The sequence below is a fragment of the Aedes aegypti genome, chromosome 2 (genome assembly GCF_002204515.2).
Source record: "Aedes aegypti strain LVP_AGWG chromosome 2, AaegL5.0 Primary Assembly, whole genome shotgun sequence".
Classification (NCBI taxonomy): domain Eukaryota; kingdom Metazoa; phylum Arthropoda; class Insecta; order Diptera; family Culicidae; genus Aedes; species Aedes aegypti.
The window spans coordinates 358425055-358446868 of NC_035108.1; the positions used below are offsets into that span (position 1 = coordinate 358425055).

Here is a 21814-nt window from a genome sequence, read left to right on the forward strand (position 1 = left end):
AATTACGTAAGACAATTTTTGGAGTTTTTGAACCCCCCTCCCCCCATGGTAAGATTTTTTGTACGAAAATTAAAAATAAATTGTAAGGCGCGTAAGAAATCTCAAACCCCCCCCCCCCCCCCCCTCCTCCCATAAACCCTTACATAATTAATGGACAGCCCCTAATTGAAGCTTTCTTTCCCAGGACTGTGGCATCCCTCGAACGGCGCAGAATACCCTCCAGAAGCGTATCATCGGAGGCCGCACGGCGAACTTTGCCGAGTATCCCTGGCAGGCGCATATCCGCATAGCCGAGTACCAATGCGGAGGAGTTCTGGTGTCGCGGATGTTCATAGCTACGGCAGCACACTGCATTCAGCAGGCACGTCTCAAGGACATCGTCATCTACCTGGGCGAGCTGGACACTCAGAACTCCGGCAAAATAGCCGAACCTCTTCCGGCGGAGAAGCACCGTGCCGAGCTGAAGATCGTACATCCCAAGTTTCTCTTCCGCATGACGCAACCGGACCGGTACGACCTGGCACTGCTGAAGCTGACTCGGCCGGCCGGTTACAAATCGCACATTCTGCCGATTTGTCTTCCGGTGAGACCACTGGAGCTGATTGGCCGCAAAGGCATTATAGCCGGGTGGGGAAAAACGGATGCCAACATGGGTCAAACGGGAACCAACATTCTGCGGACGGCAGCGGTGCCGATTATTAGTAACTTTGATTTATTTTGTTCTCTCATAAATCTTATAGAGGAAAACGTTAATTTTGGTTCGTTTTAGGTACAAAAGAGTGTCTTCGGTGGCACAATAGCAAACACATCAATGTGGAGCTCTACAATGAAATGTTTTGTGCAGGTCATTCGGACGGTCATCAGGATGCTTGTTTGGGTAAGTTTCTTACCAGTTATTTTAGATTAGTTCAAGATCTTTTCCATGGCAAGACTGAAGAGGTTACTCTTTTTAACTTCTAATTACGCAACTGCAACCTTATTTGATGAGATATTCTCCATTTAAATCAACTCTGATCCAGATCTGTGTGACATCCATAACTGTGGGGTGATTGTAACATTCGAAATATTTTATTTATTTACGTTCATATCACAAATAGAGCTCAATATTAGCTCTAATATTTGATAGATGGCCGACAACTTACTCGTGGTGCTCGTATCGCTTTTGGTTGAATTTGATGTTTGTGCACTACCGCCATCTAGTCGCTGGTTGGACAAACAGAGTATGGGCATTAGGCGTTAATATTTGCGTGACTACATTCCCCTTCTAGCACTAAATAAAATAGCCGCTTTTTTACTGGCGCTGCCTTCCATGTACATTAAACCTAATGTCAGAAGTAGTGCGCTGTATAGATCATCAGATGATCTACACAGCGCACTACTTCCGACATTAGGTTTAACGTACATGAAAGGCAGCGCTAGTAAAAAAGCGGAAGGCGCTATACTGTTTAATGCTAGAAGGGGTACCGTTTTGTCTCATATTCCGAACACTCGGTTTTTGTATGGCGATTTGGTTGACATGTTTCGCTGAAATGTATCATCAAATAACAAGGAAATGGTAGTCAATTGCAATTCAATAATAACGTTTTCAATATAATTTATACCGTGGGAGTAGTGATGATTCTCTAGTTTGAGACCAGTAGAACAAGATCAGATAAATTTATTTGTTAAATAGTTCATTTTTATAGATTTAATCGTGTTGTTTGGAATTTGAATCAAGGTGTTCGGAATATGAGACAAAATGAACACAGTGTTCGGCATTTGAATCAAAATGTTGTTCCATACTTTTGCGTAAAAACAATACTAAAACGAACTATATCGACATTATTATCGGTACATCCAACAGCTATCAGTTAGATTTTCAAATTTACACAAATATCAGCCAATTTATGCCAGTCAGATGCATTTGAAGTCTCTATTGGCCTTAAGTGTTCGGAATATGAGTCAAAACGGTATATTCACAGGACAGTACAGCCAAATACCTTGATCAAAAATCCAGACACACATTTGCGATCTAGCTCATCACTAGCGTAGTCAGCGTCAACGAAAACCTTCACTGGCGGTTCTTGCGAGTTTCTCCTGAAGGTCAGCTTCGTACTCATGGTAGCTTGAAGGTAGCGCAAAACTCGTTTAGCATTTCCAGTGTTCATCTCCTTCCGCATCTTGGAACCTGGCTAAATATCCGACAATATAGCACAAGTCTGGTCTGGACCCGAACATCAAGCTGCCAATCAGTTCACGATATGGATAATTGCCAATTTCATTCATCGGGCGTAGCTGTAATTTCGTTTCAGCGGGCGTACTTGCTGGTCTACAGTTCTCCACTCCAAAACGCAAAAGTATTTTTCGGACAAGGGCTTCTTGTGAGAGTTCGATCTTGATGCCCAGAAAATGGTGAAGTGAATATCTGTCATTTCAAATTCTTCCTTCAAACGTATCTTGATTTCAACTATTATTCGAACATCGGCTGCTACCATCGACGAAAACCTTTCCTTTCACAGTACAGGTCGGACTCGATTATCCGGGGACTCGATTATCCGGAATTTGTTTTTTTTATCTTCTTGTTTTTCGATTTTTGTGCATATATCTAAGATAATTTTGAATTGCAATATACAATATGAATGGTTTTGCAGTTTAGAACGTATTCAAAAGCACTACGTCCCTCATGACATGTCCTGTGCTACAATGTCACGCCAACAAACTCGGTCCATGCCAGCTTACCTCCAGTTTCTCAATCGTCCCATACTTCCAAGATCCTGTTTTTCTTGGTCGAACCATCTAGCTTGTTGCGCCCCTCTTCGTCTTGTACCGGCCGGACTTGACGTGAACACCTTTTTGTGGAATTGTACCCTTCCAGCTTTGGCGATCGTCCTAAGCACACGTCGACCAAAAACTTCTAGCGCTTGCAGGTCCTTTTCGAGCATTGTCCACGCCTCATGCCCATAGAGGACTAACGGCCTTATCAGCGTCTTGTACATGGTACACTTAGTACGGAGGTGAAATAGTGGGCTTCATAGCCGTGCGGTTAGTATCACCGAAGCATTTAGGCGCATCGTGCTAAGGAGTGTGGGTTCGATTCCCGCCTCAGGCCGAACGCTTTTCGTGAGGAATGTTTCCAAACTGGGCCACTGGGCGTTGCATGCTAGTCCGTTGTCTAGTGTGGTGCTTCCTTCAAAGGGCAAATAGCCCACTGGAAGCACTAACGTGTAGAGTCTTAAAAAAAAGTATACCAGACCGCAAGGTAAGCACGACTTCCAGCAATGATACGTCTTCGAAAATCTCTGCTGCAGTTGTTCTTCGACGTTACCAATGATCCGAGGTAGACAAATTCATCCACCACCTCGAATTCATCTCCGACGATCATCACACGTCTGCCAATGTGAGCTCTATCACGATTGGTTTCTCCAGCCAGCAGATGATTCGTCTTCGACATATTTACCTCTAATCAAATCGTTCTGCTTCACGTTTCAACCTTGTGTATTGTTCTGCAACCACCTGAAACGTACTCTCGACAATGTCCACGTCGACAGCGAAGCAAGATGAACTGACCCGTTTCATAACACCTTCTAGCGCTATATTGAACAGGAGGCAGGAAATACCGTCGCCTTGTCGCAGTCCTTTGTGCGTTTAAAACGGGTCCGATAACGCACTCGATATCTTCACACAGCACTGTACGCTATCTATTGTTGCCTAGATCAGTCTAGTCAGCTTCCCATGAAAACCGGTCCCGTCCATGATTGTCCATGGCTCTTCGAGCTAGATGGTATCATAGCCGTTTTTAAATCGTTGAATATGCAGATGGTGCGTTGATTACATGATAACTTATACCTCAGTAAACATCCCATCGACTTTTTGGGTATGAGCATGATTGACCGCCCGCAAATGCTACTCCGTTATTGCAAGAACAGCTGTATTTACACAGGGAACCAATAGACACTACTCGGGATCAGTAGCATCCTCAATGTGTAAGTACTGGTGCTCTCATTATTATAACAAACAATAACGGCGCCGGCTGCGACCGAATGCAGGTCAATTTAGGGATGGGAGAGAAATTTTGATGAGTTAATTGCCTTATGGAAGCCGAGGAGTCCTCTGCACTTCCACAGGTAGACACTGGGAGTTTGGATATGGGAAAGGTTTGGGTACAGGATTTGGTAAACGATAAATATACATATAATTGCAAATGAATGCACCTAACCGGATTCGCGATATTACTCGATAAAAGCATTGAACGCTGAACAAGTGTTCGTCGCTCGCCCTACAGGAGCAAGCAACAAATAGAAGGATCAAACACTACTAACGCGATCTGATTGTTCGCGTGCAGACCATCCCTACACGCTGTGTAGACTTCGTGCACATCCCTCGCAGCCTCGCAGCGCAAACGTCATCATCGCAGTCGCGCGCTGTCAACATTACTCCACTTCCTTTTCCGCTAAGAGAATCATAAAAAGTACAGTCGTCTGACCAATCGGTCGTAAAAAATGTGCTCACTAAAAGTAATATTCAAAGTAAATTAATACAGTCCATTTTTAGTTCGAAAAAGTAGTCCGCCGTGTTTTATTACGTCCCGTTAGCTCCCTCGCGTACATTTTGGACCTTCATCGTCGGATATTTCGCGAAACCGCTATGGAAGCGATTCGGAAACGCCGCAATGTGCTTTTCGAGCGCATGAAGTGGGAGCTGAGTAACGTGAGTGCGGTGGAAAAACGGAAGCCTCCTGTCGGCGAAGCGCAGGAGCGCATGCACAAACTTTCCGAGCTTTGTGAACAGTTTGATAAGGTGCAAAGTGAAATCGAAGATCAAACTGAAGCGATTGGTGAAATCAGCTCGATTTTCAACCACCGGTTGGAATTCGAGGAGTTGTATTATCAAGTGAAAGGGCGCTACATGAAGCTGCTCGAGGAACATAACCCCCACGGAAGCAGTGAAGGAACAATCGTCGAACCAGCGGATGATCTACGAGAGGCAATCAGGTTGCTTCTGGATTCGCAGCGAATCCTAATGACGTCCCAGGCTGCAGCTTCGAACAACGTGTCGCAGTTGGCTGGCCAAATCGGAGTCTTTCCCATCCGATTGCTGACGCTCAAGCGTCCGGAGGCCAAGTTCCACTCGAAGTACGCTTGCCAACGATTGCCCTCCCGGTCTTCAAAGGCGACCGGAAACACTGGACCTCCTTCAAGGATCTTTTCGAAAGCTGCATTCATTCGAAAAACATCAAAAACTCCGTGAAGCTGCAGTACCTGCTTTCTCACTTGGATGGAGAAGCGAAAAAGTTGGTTAGTTCCTTCACTATCACCGACGCCAACTATGTGGAAGTATGGGAGAGGCTGAACGAGTTTTACGACAAGAAGAAGTACACCGTCGCGGCACTTGTCAAGGAATTTGTGGACCAGCCGCCGGTTAATGCGCCAACGCTCATTGGACTTCGAAAGCTCGTTTCAACGTCGGATGAAGTAGTGCGGCAGCTCAAGGCTCTGGGAGAGCAATACGAATCCCGTGACCCATGGCTGATTCATTTGCTGTTGGAGAAACTCGTCCGAGAAACCCGTTCGCTGTGGGCACAAAAGCTAATCGACGAGGAGAATCCTAGCTTCCAAGATTTCATCACGTTCCTTGAGCGACGATGCGATGCCTTGGAAACTTGCGCGTCCTTTTCCAAGAAGGGGGCCGACACCGCAACGAAGAAGGAGCAGGATCGAAGAGTGGACCAAAGCACGAAACCCGGTAAGCAGATTCAAAGCTTCCTTGCAAGCACTCAGCAGCCTTGCCCGCAGTGCTCTGAGGCTCACACCATATACCAGTGTGCCAGCTTCAAAAGGATGGCAGCGAACGACCGTCGAGATTTTGTGCAACGAGCCAAGCTCTGCTTCAATTGCCTTAAAGTGACCCATAGTGTGAAGAACTGCACGTCTGCAGTGATGTGCAAACCGATTCCGGCCAGCCCCGCGAAGGACCAGCAGCAGCAAATCAGCAACATTCAGGTGAAGCCGAACATGCGGATTCTGTGGCATCATATGTTGCGGATCTCAAAACCCTCAAAACCAGCTGTCCAGTGAACTTCCTCAGTTTGCTGCCTACGGCTGTCGTTAAAGTGTTGGGGAAGAATAACGTCTTCCACGAAGTACGGGCAATAGTGGACCCTGCCTGTATGAATTCGCTCATCAGCAAACCAGCCTTCGATCGTCTTGGCCTGGAAAGGCGCAACGCCAACATTCTCGTGAGTGGCATCACCGACGGGAAGCCCAGCAATACAACAGGAGCGGTCACACTACAGATCTCATCGCGATTCGACGATCGTATCGTCATCGTGGTGGAAGCCTTGATTCTGAATCATCTGGTTCCGGATCAACCAAGTCAACATTTTGACATCGACACTGGTGCCTTGGACGAGGCATCACTCGCAGACCCAACCTACAACAAGTGTGGTAAGATCGACCTTTTATTGGGAATAGAAGCCTTCTTTTCCATTCTAGAACCGGGCAAGCTGTTCGACGGTCGAGGCATACCCATTGCGCAAAATTCCGTCTTCGGCTACCTGGTTGGTGGTCATTTCAACACGTCGCATATCACCGAAGGTCGAGCGATGCTCGGACTAACAGCAACCATGAATCTGGATCGAACGCTCCGGAAATTCTGGGAGGTGGAAGAAGTGCCTAAATCCAATCAGCTTACCCCGGACGAGCTGCGCGCTGTTGAGCACTTTCACTCCACCCTCTCTCGGAATGAAACTGGACGATATACAGTTCGCCTACCCTTCGATAGTTCCAAGCCGGAACTGGGCGAATCAGCTACCGCTGCCATCCGGCGGTTCAAGGCCATGGAGAGGAAATTCAGCATCGATCCAGAATTACAACAGCACTACCAGAAGTTCATGACTGAGTACGAGGCTCTCGGTCACATGGAGAAGATACCGCCATGCGAGGTGGCGATTGCACCGCAACAATCCTTCTACCTTCCGCATCATGGTGTGTTGAAAGTGGACAGCGAAACGACGAAACTTCGCGTCGTTTTCGACGCCTCGAGCAAGAGTGCTTCAGGGGTGTCACTCAATGATCGCCTGCTAGTGGGACCGAACGTGAACGAATCGCTTTTCAACGTTTTCACCCGCTGGCGCACCTACAAGATTGCCTTCTGTGCCGACATCGAAAAGATGTATCGGCAAGTTCTTGTCGCCAAGGAGGATGCCGATTTCCAGCGAATAGTGTGGCGCAACCATCCTGAGCAACCTCTGGAACATTATCGTTTGCTGACCGTCACCTACGGTACGGCGAGCGCGGCGTACCAAGCTGTGGCGACCCTACAACAGGTAGCAGCTGAAAACAAGGAAACTCATCCGACGGCGGCAGAGCGGATTCCGAAAAATTTCTACGTGGACGATCTGCTCTCTGGGGCGGATTCCATCGAGGAAGCCAAGTTTCTTCGCAACGACATCGTTCAAGTACTCAACGATGGGGGCTTCGTTCTGCGCAAGTGGAGCTCCAACGATCCGCAGATATTGGAAGTTGATGCGGTACAGGATGATCCCATCCACTTGAAGTTACCCCAAGAAGATGATTCCGTCAAAGCTTTGGGGATCAGATGGAACCCGCAAGAAGACTCGTTCTCCTTCAAACTCACGTTCGACATCGATAGCACAAATACCAAACGTCAGCTGTTATCCGATTCGTCGAAGTTCTTCGATCCATTCGGGTGGATCGCACCGATTGTCATCCGAATGAAAATACTGTTCCAACATCTATGGCTCTACGACTTGAGTTGGGACGATCCACTTCCTGCTTTCATCCTGGAAGAGTGGATAGCTTTGAAGGAGACAATGCACCATATCGAGAGAATCCGAATCAGAAGATGGATTCCGCACTCTGCAAGTAAGCTACAACTCCACGGATTCGCCGACGCTTCTGAAGCTGCATACGCTGCTGTCGTCTACGTACGTACCGTGGACCAAGAAGGAAGAATCGAAACGAACCTTGTGGTGGCCAAGACTAGGGTGGCTCCCATACTCCAAATATCGCTGCCACGTCTGGAGCTGATGGCGGCCGAACTACTCGTCGAGTTGATGGTCAAGGTACTGGAGTCGTTTTCACACCTAGAAGTAAAAATATTTGCGTGGAGCGATTCTGAAATCGTTCTGCACTGGCTTTCTTCGGTGCCAAGGAAGTGGAAGATTTTCGTGGCCAATCGAACATCGAAGATTTTGCAACATCTCCCGAGGAACCACTGGCGACACGTGTCATCAAGAGATAATCCAGCTGACTGCGCATCACGTGGCATCACACCTTTGGAACTCTTGATGCATCCCCTGTGGTGGAGGGGCCCCGGCTGGCTCTCAGAAACGGAAGACAAATGGCCTACCCAACCAGGTCGTTTAATTGAGGAGGAAGAATTGCTTGAACAGCGAACATCGGTGACCTGCTTGTTTGCTAATGCCACGCCGCCTTTCAGGGGTGGTCACGAAACACTGACGTTTCTGCTCAAACGTTTCTCCGATTTGACTCGTATTCGGCGCATCTTGTGCTGGATCAATCGCCTACGTCACAATGGTTTGGCTCGTCAACGTGGTGCGGCCCGACTGGAAGGACCGCTAACACCGAAGGAAATCAACGACGCATGTTTGCAGTTGGCACGAGCTGCTCAACACGACTGCTTCAAGAAGGAAATCGATTGTCTGGTCAAGAACGATCCGCTTCCAGGCAATAGCAAGCTGAAAAGTATGTTTCCTTTCATCGATGCTGATGGCACTCTGCGGGTTGGTGGTCGTCTTCACAATTCCAGCCAACCGTACGACGTTCGCCATCCGGTTATTATCCCGAAGGAGCACCAGTACACCAAGTTGCTTCTGACAGAAACTCATCTTCGAAATTTGCACGCAGGGCCAACTCTGATGATTGCAACGCTCAACCAGAGATACTGGATCGTTGGTTGCCAAACGGTGGTGCGTAGCTCTGTGGCGAGCTGCACGCGCTGCTGTCGGTTGAAAGGGAAAACCGCCACCCAACTGATGGGAAGTCTACCTTCTGTCCGCACAACTCCAGCCCGTCCTTTCGTGCACTGTGGTGTCGACTATGCAGGCCCAATCCTGCTGCGCTCATCTAACCTTCGAACGGCAAAGACTATTAAGGGTTACGTCGCTGTCTTCGTTTGCCTTGCAACAAAGGCAGTACATTTGGAAGCGGTCTCCGATCTTTCGACAAATGCATTTTTGGCCGCCTTGAAACGCTTCTGTGGTCGTCGTGGTCTTTGTAGCGAAATCTGGTCTGACCACGGAACAAATTTCGTGGGTGCTGATCGTGCCATCCGTGAACATCTGCAATCACCGGAATTCAACCAAGCAGTGAGTCGATACCTCTCGGACCTGAAAATAAAATGGAAGTTCATCACTCCATCCGCTCCCCACATGGGGGGAATCTGGGAGGCCGCTGTGAAAAGTTTTAAGAAGCATCTCCGAGCCGTGCTTGGAAATACAACACTTACATACGAGGAGCTTTCAACCGTCTTGACGCAAATTGAGGCGTGTTTGAATTCGCGTCCGTTATGCCAGCTATCAACATCGGTCGACTCATACGAGGCCCTAACGCCAGGGCACTTCATCATCAACCAACCGCTAAATTTGCTTCCCGAGCCGAACATCAACCACATCCAGGAGGGTCGTCTGAACAGATGGCAACGTGTACAACGACACGTGGACGATATTTGGGCACGATGGAGGAACGAATATGTTGCCACACTTCAACCTCGTAACAAGTGGCAATCAGTGCAGCAGAACCTGAGTTCGGGGCAGTTGGTCCTGATCAAAAATGAGAACACATCGCCAGCGGCATGGGAACTCGCCAGAATTGTCGCTACCCATCCGGATCAGTACGATGTTGTACGCACAGTTACTGTACGACGTGGACAGAACGAGTTTCAGCGAGCGGTGCACAAGCTGGTTCCGCTTCCTATGGATTGAGGCATCCGCCTCAAGGGCTGGGTGGATGTTCGCGTGCAGACCATCCCCACACGCTGTGTAGACTTCGTGCACATCCCTCGCAGCCTCGCAGCGCAAACGTCATCATCGCAGTCGCGCGCTGCCAACATTACTCCACTTCCTTTTCCGCTAAGAGAATCATAAAAAGTAAGAGGTTGTTTCCGAGATACAACCGCCAAGTTGACGTTGGATAACGTTAGCTTCATCTATTTCCTGGCTCGAGACCGGCACAAACTTATGAGAGATTTCTACTGATAAAAATCCAATCAATTTTCATATTATTTGTTGCATGTCAATTCCGTCCTATTGTGGACATTGTGTGTTAGCACAGAAAATCTGTCGTGTAAGTTTGGTTCGGATAACACTTCAACACCGATAGACCGTTATACTCGAAGAAGTTCCGCACCATGAAGAACTTTTTCTGCTTCGTAGTGGTATCCGGAGAAATGTAGAGACAAATCTGCGATTCCAGAGCTCGGCCGTCATGGTCCTGCAGGAAGCGAATGGCCTATCTGATCGGTTTGTTTAGGATTACCAACCTGTGCGCGATCCAAGCCAAGCGTGTCAGCATCATACCGAAGGACATCCAACTGACTCGTCGTATCCGTGGAGAACGCGCTTAAATTGAATTGCAGCACAATTTCCAACAAAACGGGTCATTCGATGTAAAAGAGTTACAACCAGAGACACTTCATCTATAACTATTAATTGATTTATTAATTTATTTATCAATTATATTGTTGGTTGATTAGTTTTCTAGTTAGCTGTTGCTGATTAGTTTTAGCTCTTTGTTTGACAAATTGATACTCTGATCGCTCTAGCATGCATTTGCATGTAGGTAGCGACGATGACAACGGAATTTTTCAAAGTACAGTCACCCCACAATTATGGATAGCACACAGGTATGGATCAGAGTTGGAATAAAACGGGAATATCTCATCAAATACAGGTGCAATTTAGCAGAACACATTTTACCTACGTTAACCATAAATCTGTACAGCATCGTAATCAATCATAATATGCTTAAGTATATTTTTTCCGTCCGTATGAAATAAAATGTCAACCGTATTCCCAGAAGCGTTGATTCATATCTTTGGGGCATTGAAACCCATACCACAGTTATAACTGATCCACATCTGTGGGGTGGACATCGTTTGGAATTTCTATTGAAATCGACACTTTTTGGTAAATAACCGAGAATTTTGAGCTGTATTCTCGAAAACAACTATTTTCTGCATGGTCAGGAAGGTAATTTTAATTTGTACAGTATCACCATGTGTTTTAATCATATTTTGTTCTGAAAAATGACCCTTAGTTGATCCATAACTGTGGGGTCACTGTAAGTAAAGTTTGTAAGGATGCTTAAAATATATCCCCGAGCCCGATTTCATCTTCTAAACTGGTACCAATTAGCTCATACGGTTGAAATAATTAAATTTCTGTTGGATATCAGGTTTTTCCTTAAGAAATTGCCTACATCTAGGCGTTTTTATCACAATTATAGAAATTAACTATTCATTATTTCTTTACATATTGCATTATTAAGCATTTTGCAAGAATATTCGAATTCAGGGAGCTCATATTCATTATGTAGAGTCGTTTCAAAAAATAACAATAATCGCATTGACAAGTGATTAATTTCACCCCGAAATGGGATTTCCCGATTTTCTATTTAAGGGATGATTTTTAGCACTAAAACCACATTTGTTATAACATTTTGGCACATGAGCCAAAGAGGTTGACCGTCGTACTTGTATTCAGTTGTTTGGCATTTTCAACATGATTGAAAACAGACACGAAAAACCATGAAAAATGATCAATTTCACTCGAAATTACGGCACATGTAAACTTCAAAACGTCAAAGCCTTATAACAGCAAGAAAAATGTGCTTTTCTATGAAAAATAAGACATGCCTCGATATTTACCTATTTTTCAATAGTTTAGTCATGAAAATCAATAGTTTTCATTATTTGAGTAGATTCGTAGAAAGATTTGCAATCGATTGGTGCAAGAATCTTGAAAATTTATGCGGGCGTTAGTAAGTTATTAACAGTCAAAATCTAACCACTTTTCGTGACGCGAGCGATTTTTCGTTTTTCGAAATTGTACCCCAGTATGTTGCCGTAAGACGTTATCCAACGTCAAAAAGTACAGTCGTCTGACCAATCGGTCGTAAAAAATGTGCTCACTAAAAGTAAAATTCAAAGTAAATTAATACAGTCCATTTTTAGTTCGAAAAAGTAGTCCGCCGTGTTTTATTACGTCCCGTTAGCTCCCTCGCGTACACTGATATTATTCCACCGTGCTACGCGAACGACACACGACATGTTTGATCCTGCCCTCATCGCCCACCCCCAGCAAGCGTCAAGGTCGAAGGATCAAACAGAACTCCATCCCATCGACTTATACCTCAACAAAGTCGGTTTCGTCGGAATGATCGACCGATTTTATTTCCGACGAATCGATCGATTGTTTCAAGGAAAAAAAAAACAAAATTCTTGAACTTAAAACTAACATTTTTCAAATATGTTACACTTATGGAGGTAAGCTCCATAGAAGTTAATACGCCAATCGCGTATTATCCTCGATTTTACTTTGGTAAAATCGAGGATAATACGCGATTGGCGTATTAACTTCGATGGAACTTACCACTATTAGAAATCAATTTAATCGAAGGCTACTTCTCTTGTAGCTCTTTGACATGATTCGATCGCACCGGAGAATACGATAGCATTTCAATGTCGGATTCGCTGAAAGACTCGACTGTGTCCTGATTAAAAATCTTCAGTGATTTTCGATTTTTCGATTCTGGTTGCCTCGGTTCGATCCTGAAAAACCTTTGGTTTAGGAGCACTTGTATCAGAACGCCCCTGGTTCGTAGCGTTTTGCGTTTCCGTTGGCTCGTCTTGTCCTGTATTACGTAGCTGCTTTGGCTTACTGCATTCTGGCTCAACTTCTGACCGCTTGTTCACAGTTTTCCTTGTATATTCGTGAGCTTTTGATTGCTTTTCTTTACGGTTCTTTGTGTAAATTCTTCCTTTAGCAGCGAAAACCGTTAATATCTTTTCTGAGGTAAGGGTGATATTATCTTAAATTATATTATTTGAAAATAGTGAAAATAGTTCTATCACGTTCTTTCTTACTTCATCCGCTCTTTTGTATTCATTCGTTGCACTTTCCGTCAAAATAGCACGAAGCCAATCTAAAACAGGTATTCGTGGCTCTTCATTGCTATCCCAACGTGTAGCTGGTTGTAAAATGTAAACAACCATACAAAATTATGACCAAATAATGGTGAAGGCGTAAGCAATTTCCTCGAAAACATATCTTATATGAATTATGAATTACTTTTCCGCGTTAAGCCTTAAAACTGGTTCTGGACTAGGTAATCGGCTTTTCAATTTTACTCTCATTTGACAGCTGCTTCACCCTTAAGAATCATCTTTTGCAACGTTTCTTAAAGCATATGCAATGATGTTGGCCGTATGGTAATGATCCTGGAATTTTACAGCTGTTTTTTTTTGACGTTGGATAACGTCTTACGGCAACATACTGGGGTACAATTTCGAAAAACGAAAAATCGCTCGCGTCACGAAAAGTGGTTAGATTTTGACTGTTAATAACTTACTAACGCCCGCATAAATTTTCAAGATTCTTGCACCAATCGATTGCAAATCTTTCTACGAATCTACTCAAATAATGAAAACTATTGATTTTCATGACTAAACTATTGAAAAATAGGTAAATATCGAGGCATGTCTTATTTTTCATAGAAAAGCACATTTTTCTTGCTGTTATAAGGCTTTGACGTTTTGAAGTTTACATGTGCCGTAATTTCGAGTGAAATTGATCATTTTTCATGGTTTTTCGTGTCTGTTTTCAATCATGTTGAAAATGCCAAACAACTGAATACAAGTACGACGGTCAACCTCTTTGGCTCATGTGCCAAAATGTTATAACAAATGTGGTTTTAGTGCTAAAAATCATCCCTTAAATAGAAAATCGGGAAATCCCATTTCGGGGTGAAATTAATCACTTGTCAATGCGATTATTGTTATTTTTTGAAACGACTCTACATAATGAATATGAGCTCCCTGAATTCGAATATTCTTGCAAAATGCTTAATAATGCAATATGTAAAGAAATAATGAATAGTTAATTTCTATAATTGTGATAAAAACGCCTAGATGTAGGCAATTTCTTAAGGAAAAACCTGATATCCAACAGAAATTTAATTATTTCAACCGTATGAGCTAATTGGTACCAGTTTAGAAGATGAAATCGGGCTCGGGGATATATTTTAAGCATCCTTACAAACTTTACTTACAGTGACCCCACAGTTATGGATCAACTAAGGGTCATTTTTCAGAACAAAATATGATTAAAACACATGGTGATACTGTACAAATTAAAATTACCTTCCTGACCATGCAGAAAATAGTTGTTTTCGAGAATACAGCTCAAAATTCTCGGTTATTTACCAAAAAGTGTCGATTTCAATAGAAATTCCAAACGATGTCCACCCCACAGATGTGGATCAGTTATAACTGTGGTATGGGTTTCAATGCCCCAAAGATATGAATCAACGCTTCTGGGAATACGGTTGACATTTTATTTCATACGGACGGAAAAAATATACTTAAGCATATTATGATTGATTACGATGCTGTACAGATTTATGGTTAACGTAGGTAAAATGTGTTCTGCTAAATTGCACCTGTATTTGATGAGATATTCCCGTTTTATTCCAACTCTGATCCATACCTGTGTGCTATCCATAATTGTGGGGTGACTGTACTTTGAAAAATTCCGTTGTCATCGTCGCTACCTACATGCAAATGCATGCTAGAGCGATCAGAGTATCAATTTGTCAAACAAAGAGCTAAAACTAATCAGCAACAGCTAACTAGAAAACTAATCAACCAACAATATAATTGATAAATAAATTAATAAATCAATTAATAGTTATAGATGAAGTGTCTCTGGTTGTAACTCTTTTACATCGAATGACCCGTTTTGTTGGAAATTGTGCTGCAATTCAATTTAAGCGCGTTCTCCACGGATACGACGAGTCAGTTGGATGTCCTTCGGTATGATGCTGACACGCTTGGCTTGGATCGCGCACAGGTTGGTAATCCTAAACAAACCGATCAGATAGGCCATTCGCTTCCTGCAGGACCATGACGGCCGAGCTCTGGAATCGCAGATTTGTCTCTACATTTCTCCGGATACCACTACGAAGCAGAAAAAGTTCTTCATGGTGCGGAACTTCTTCGAGTATAACGGTCTATCGGTGTTGAAGTGTTATCCGAACCAAACTTACACGACAGATTTTCTGTGCTAACACACAATGTCCACAATAGGACGGAATTGACATGCAACAAATAATATGAAAATTGATTGGATTTTTATCAGTAGAAATCTCTCATAAGTTTGTGCCGGTCTCGAGCCAGGAAATAGATGAAGCTAACGTTATCCAACGTCAACTTGGCGGTTGTATCTCGGAAACAACCTCTTACTTTTTTTTGACGTCTTCTGTCATTTCGAGAGGGAAGATTCTTTTCCTGAGAGTTTTCAAGTTCCTTTCGATCAGCCCCTAAAGTTCTTGAAGTTTTTCTCCGGTTTTAATCAATAAGTCTCGATTAGTTCTTAGTTTCGAGGTCATGTTGAATTTTAATGTTAAATATAAGAAAGTAAAAAGTAATATAGAATATTGCCTACAAAAATTGGGAAAAAATATAAGCGAATTACTTTCATCGATTCTTTTGTGTACTCGTTGGAACTCGCGCTCCAGAAACATCTTGAGGCTGCTCGACTCGACCATCTCGTTCAGTTTAATTGACAAAGTTTCAATCGTAGCCTGTCGAAGTAGCAAGTGCGGTGCTGAAACCTGTCCGCCATCTTTTTTTTTCGAAAGATATTCGCTCACTTATCCTGCACTGCTCGATCATACGCTTAGGGAGTAGCTGCAGATGTTAATGATTCTTAGACAAGTTACGTTTGATTTCTTGCATAAAGTTTTTAAATTTAAAAGCGCTAATCGATGGTAAATTCCCGTATAGCGCCACCTAATCAGGAATATGAAGCAGCATATGTACATTATGAGAGAGACAATCGACACCATAGAAAAACCGAAAACAGAATACAAATTCACGAAAAAAAAATCCCGAGCTAGTTCATCATCTTCAGCTGAAGGGTTTCTCGCCCCCACAAAAGACGCATCGCAGTAAAGTAAAGGAAGAAGTGCTCATATTGGACGTTCTGGAAAGAAAAATGAATGATCAAAATGCCAGCATAACTGTCAAAAAGTCTGAATTCTGTGCCCTTGATATTTGGTAATTCCCTGACCGGTCTTGGACGCCTACCAAACTCGTTTGGAACATTTTTATTAAGTTTATTTTTATTAAGTTTAGAGTAGAATTCACCTTAAAAATACCTTGATATTTGAAATTGGAAATGAAGAGACTCTTATAGATTGCATCTGCTTGTTCCCGTTCAGTCGTACGTAGTTTTCGGCCAGAATATCCCACCTTCTTCAACTTTCCTAGCACACCATTGTAGTGTATATGATTAAGAGTAAATAAATAATATGTTAAAAACAAAAAACAAAATATAATAAATAAATAATTTTTGATTTTGCGAAATTTTGAGCATCCCTAACATTTCGATCGATGAACATCACTAAGGTTCTCTCAACACTCGACAAACGAACCCGAACATAACGGGATGTAGGTATCCTACCAATGTAAAAAGCGAATAGATAAGTACATTTAGCTATCAGTACACCGCAAGAATGCCCATAATTATGTTGAACTTTTGTTTTTATTGGAAAACTGTTACATTGTCAAGTAAAATAATTGTTAACGTCTTTATAAACTTAGCATACTTCAAAACCGCATAGAAAAAATATATTAAATATCATATCCTTGAAAAAATTAGTCACGAATATTCTGACCTTTCGTAAGTGGATGGCGATGAAAACACCTGCCCGAACTTGCCCGATCGCAAGAATGGCCTTTACGCAATATCCCTGTTTTTTTTTGAAAATTGTACTATAAAAAATTCAAACAAAATATTATTTTTACTATCAAATTTTCACCAGACCTGCTTTATGTTAATTATTGTGATAATCATAGGTGACATAGGGTATTTTAATTGAAAAATTACAAGCAAAACTAAAAAAAATCGGTTTAATCACATTTTTATGAAAAATGCCTATATTTCAAAAACAGTAAGCCTTGGAAATTTGACGTCTTCAGCAATTATTTTCAGCATAAAATTACGATCAACTTTGCCGAAGAAACCATACACCTAAACTGCCATTTGACCGAAATGGCATATGAGTCATTTATGCGAATAACACTAAAAAATATGACTTCATCTCAAAACATCGGCCTTTTTGAAAGGATCATTTTCGCAGAAGACATCAAACGTCTATCTCTTCATTTCGATGAACTACAGGTTGTTTCCGCGTTTTTTCGATTCTGCCCCAGTGTGCGGCAGTTCAGTCGAGTAGGCTGTCATTGCTGTGATGTGTATGTTATATTTACAAAAATGAATTGTTGAGTGGAAAAGGGCTTCGTAAAATGTGATTTTAAAGATAGTGACTATGGAACAAATTTTCAAGGCGTAAAACCGAAAAGTGTGTAGCAGCCATTTGTTTTTGCATAACCTGCTCATATGCAATTTCCATAAACGGTGTTGATTTAGAATGGAACTCATTTGCGTAAGAGAAATTGGTCAATCCGGAATATTGTGTTCAGCCAATATTGAAAACTCCAGACGGATAGGTGTACTTAGTGTTTCATAGTTGATGGAATGGTAGTCGATTATTAAATGATTCGTGCGAGAGGACGCGAATCAGAAGGTTTTGTTTGGATTCATGCGTGAGGACGCGAAGCAAAATGACCAAATTTCTATTCGTAAAGAGAAGATGCGAATAATATCCTATTTTTACAAATTGTATGCTCCCACAGTGACGCGAGGGCAAAAAAAGGCCAAAATTGAAATAACTTTCATTATTTATTTACTCTTAATCATATACACTACAACCATCTAGTATTCTCTTTGTTGCACCCAAATAGCATGCATGCATTGGATCGACAGCCAACTTTAATCCATTGATTCGTTCGACTCCAAACAAGGATTGCTTACGATGACGCTCAGGATCAACTCTTTTGCGGAATGATTCTTTGGTGCTAGCAGTAAATTCTTCAGATGATTTCTTTGTTGTTTCATTTCAAATAAGACCGGAACAAATCTTAAAATCTTCTTTTGTCACCTTCCATCAAAATGTGTCGAGGGGGGGGGGACAATAAATAATAAAATGGAAATTCAGGTAAATTAATCATTTTGTATACTCATATGCTGCAAAACCATGTTTTTGTCACATATAATCTTCAAATCAAGACATTTTGATGTCATTTTCATTTTTATTTTCCATAACATTAATCTAAAATATTTTTCATAATTCAATTTCTTATAATAACAGGGTTTTTCTTTCTTGAGTTTTGATGAGAGAAAATAATAAACTTTCAAATTGTGCATAAGCTATTTACAATTTTAGAAACACAGCAGAAATGTTGCACTTGGATGCAACTTTTAATTAAATTTATGTTATTTTAGTTTGATTTAACATATATGTAACATATTGTTTGTAAAAAAAATACACTAGATTTGAATAAAATTGATGAAAATTGTCTCTGTGAAATATATTGTTCTTCTATGCCCTCTTGTGCCATGTTCTTTGCAAACCTTAGCGACTGTAAGATAAATATGCATAGGACGACAGTAGGGACAATGGAAATTCGCAGTATTTTTTTATAAATGTCACGGGTGATGAAGGTGATGAAACTAAAATTTTTCGGCTTTATCGCGGACCCATACTTTTGTTCAAATTTTGCACTAAAGTACATGTTCTCAATGAAACTACATTTCAAATATGTAAACTAAGCGAAGTGTTTATAATTGTAATTTGTATTTTACAGATAATAAAGTTATTACCAGAGTGGCAATCGAAAATTTAAAACAAAACAAGCAATCAGAAGAAGTCCAAGATAAACTAAAAGATATGAAAATTGATACATTTAATAAATTTACATAGGCAATAAACTAAAAACCACTGCGTTTTTCATATTAAAACAATCAAACGAATTTCGCGGATTTTCCTGAATTTTGAGTCGAAGGCCAAATTTCGCAGCCTCCACAAAATCGCGAATTCCCATTGTCACTAGTTGTAAGTGTCCTGAATAGCAGCTTTGCTGGCACTTTTTCTATATACGGTTCATATTTATTGAACGAATTCCCCCATAAATATGGTTTTATTTTTTAATGAAAAAATAGAATCATAACGTTTACACAAACACAATGAAGACAAGGACAAGGACATTTGATACGCAGCTTGTGGATGATGATCACACCTTCAACATTTATACATCCAGAAGAAGGAGGCACGCTATGTCTGAACCAGCAGATTATCGGATTTTCTCAATATTCGGTCCATATTTTCACAATCGGAAGGTTTTAAAAGCGGTAAATTTTTTTCCATACATTTTGTATGGGCAGATTTCGGTCACAAAACGGAATTTCTAAAGATTTTGAAATGAAAAATAGCTTAAAAGTGGAAAAAATCAAAATTTTACTGATTGAATACTTAAAAACCTACTGATAATGAAATCGCACACATAATACTAACTTCTAGCGAAGAAATATTCGATTTTTATAATTTCCTGGTTCAGACATAGCGTAGGAGGATCTACTAGAAAAACATGTATTCAAATAGCCAATCACTGAATTGATTTGACACATTCATTGTTCATTGAAAGTTTATATGAATAATAATTCATGGTAATCACTGAAATATTCTATTTTCATAGTCTACACTTTTACAGTAAAAGTGACGCAAACGTTATTCTAAAAGAAAACCGTTCAACGAAAGATCCCACATCTAGAAGCATTAACGAACAGATTTAGGACTTATAATCCAATAACACCTGTTATCTCATGTAATATCGTAAAAGGGAATTACAAAACTAGCTAAACCAAACATAAAAAATAAAAACCAACACTGAAAATACGACATTTTATTTATTTCCCCCCTCTGACTTTTTGAAAAATTTGAAGGGGGGGGGGGTGACAAAAGTAAAATTCCAAATTTGTTCCGGCCTAATAACGTTTAAAAATTCCTCAATTTTTGCATCTCTAGAGGTTATGCAATTTATACCACTGTTATAAAGTACCCCTTTTGGCGGTACCGACGGCTTTAGACGACCTCTGTGCAGACTTGTAAAAATTTGTAAACTGGTACTTCTGGGAAGATGTATCAAGTGCTCAATTTTGAAGAAGTCTTCAAGTCGCGAATAAAATGGGCCTATTTTGATAGATAAGTATAATATTGGAATTTTACGGAATTTGCACGTATCATTAGTAATTTTTGAGTATTTTTATTTCCTTTGTATTTATTTTTGCAAAGTGTCAAAATGCAATTTACTTCCATTCAAAAACGATTAATTTTATTAATAATTAAACGATTTCTTAGTCTAAGACAATCAGAAATAGTGTGACATCTGATTCCACCAATGTTTCCATGCTACAGCGAAACGTACTCTACATCTAGGCGCACCTCCAACTAACACACCACTCTCTCCAGAATTCACCTCAACCCATATTGCCCTTCACTCACTTCTTCTCACTTTCGCAGGTGACTCCGGCGGTCCGCTAATCATCAACGATCGGGGTCGATTCACACTCATAGGCATCACCAGTGCCGGGTTCGGGTGCGGAGTGGACCACCAGCCGGGAATTTACCACAACATCCAGAAGACAGTCAAGTGGATACAGAATGTGATTTTAACTGCGAGTTAACAGGGGCGCGCCGCAAAAGGCTGATCGAACCACGCGGAGTCTGGGGCCAATACGGTATGGTGGTGCTGTAACAGCGTAGGAATCAACAGTATTGTTTTTAAGGGAAAACTAAACGACGACGGGACGTAAACTTGCAACTCTCTTCCTGCTGTTGCCTCAACGATGGCTGGCAGGGTATTTTACCTTTTAAAAAACGAAATAAGCTATAAATGTGATGATCTAAGCTACAATGAAATTTCTGTGAGAATTTTATACAGTACCTATTTTTAAATACGGGAAGATGCTTCATCTACTACTACTACTGCTACTGTGTACTACTTACTACTACTCGAAGGGTGATAATCTTTTTTTAATGGTATATTAGTACTATTTTACCTTTCCACCTCTCTAGCTCTAGACACACATTGAAAGTGTGGGCTTTTAGAAAATAGATTATCGTCTTGTAATGCCGATAATAGTAATTTATTAACTGAAGATAGAAACAAATAAACATATTTATATTTAAATTAAAAGACGATAGTTGATTTATTTATTTCCTAGTCCTTCAATAACCTCAATTTTATTTGGAATTTGGAGTAATATGTCTTAAGTGCGTTACAAATCTTGAAACAATTTTACAAAGGAATGTAAAATTTAACTTATTTGATATCTGAGGCCTTCCTCAGCTCGAGATAACATTTGCTGCTACACAAAGGATAGCCACCAGGAAAATCACTCGGTGATCCGTAATCATACAGGCATATATGATTGCTGGATACACTGGGCAAACTCTTGAAACGGGTTTTCCTAAACAGGGTGATTAAATGTACGGACTATCAGAAAGGCAATTCGGATTCCGGAAGAGAAAGTCGACGGTAGACGCAATTCGGACGGTCCTGGAACGGGCCGAGAAGGCATCGAAGCAAAAGCGAAGAGGAAATCGTTACTGCGTCGTAGTAACGATAGACATTATGAACGTGTTCAATAGCGACAGTTGGGAGGCCATCGCCA

At 41.7% G+C, this 21814-nt stretch overlaps 1 protein-coding gene across 2 annotated transcripts in view; it reads left to right on the top strand.

Moving 5' to 3' along the window:
- Positions 1–21076, top strand: part of LOC5572015 (serine proteinase stubble) — a 111580-nt gene extending 90504 nt beyond the window's left edge. For both annotated transcript variants that reach the window (XM_021846419.1, XM_001660068.2), the window contains 3 exons: positions 185–701; positions 770–877; positions 20661–21076. In XM_021846419.1, coding sequence (XP_021702111.1) covers positions 185–701; positions 770–877; positions 20661–20824 — 789 coding nt within the window. In that variant the 3' untranslated portion in view covers positions 20825–21076. The remainder of the gene's footprint in view (positions 1–184; positions 702–769; positions 878–20660) is intronic.
- Positions 21077–21814: the final 738 nt, after the last annotated feature.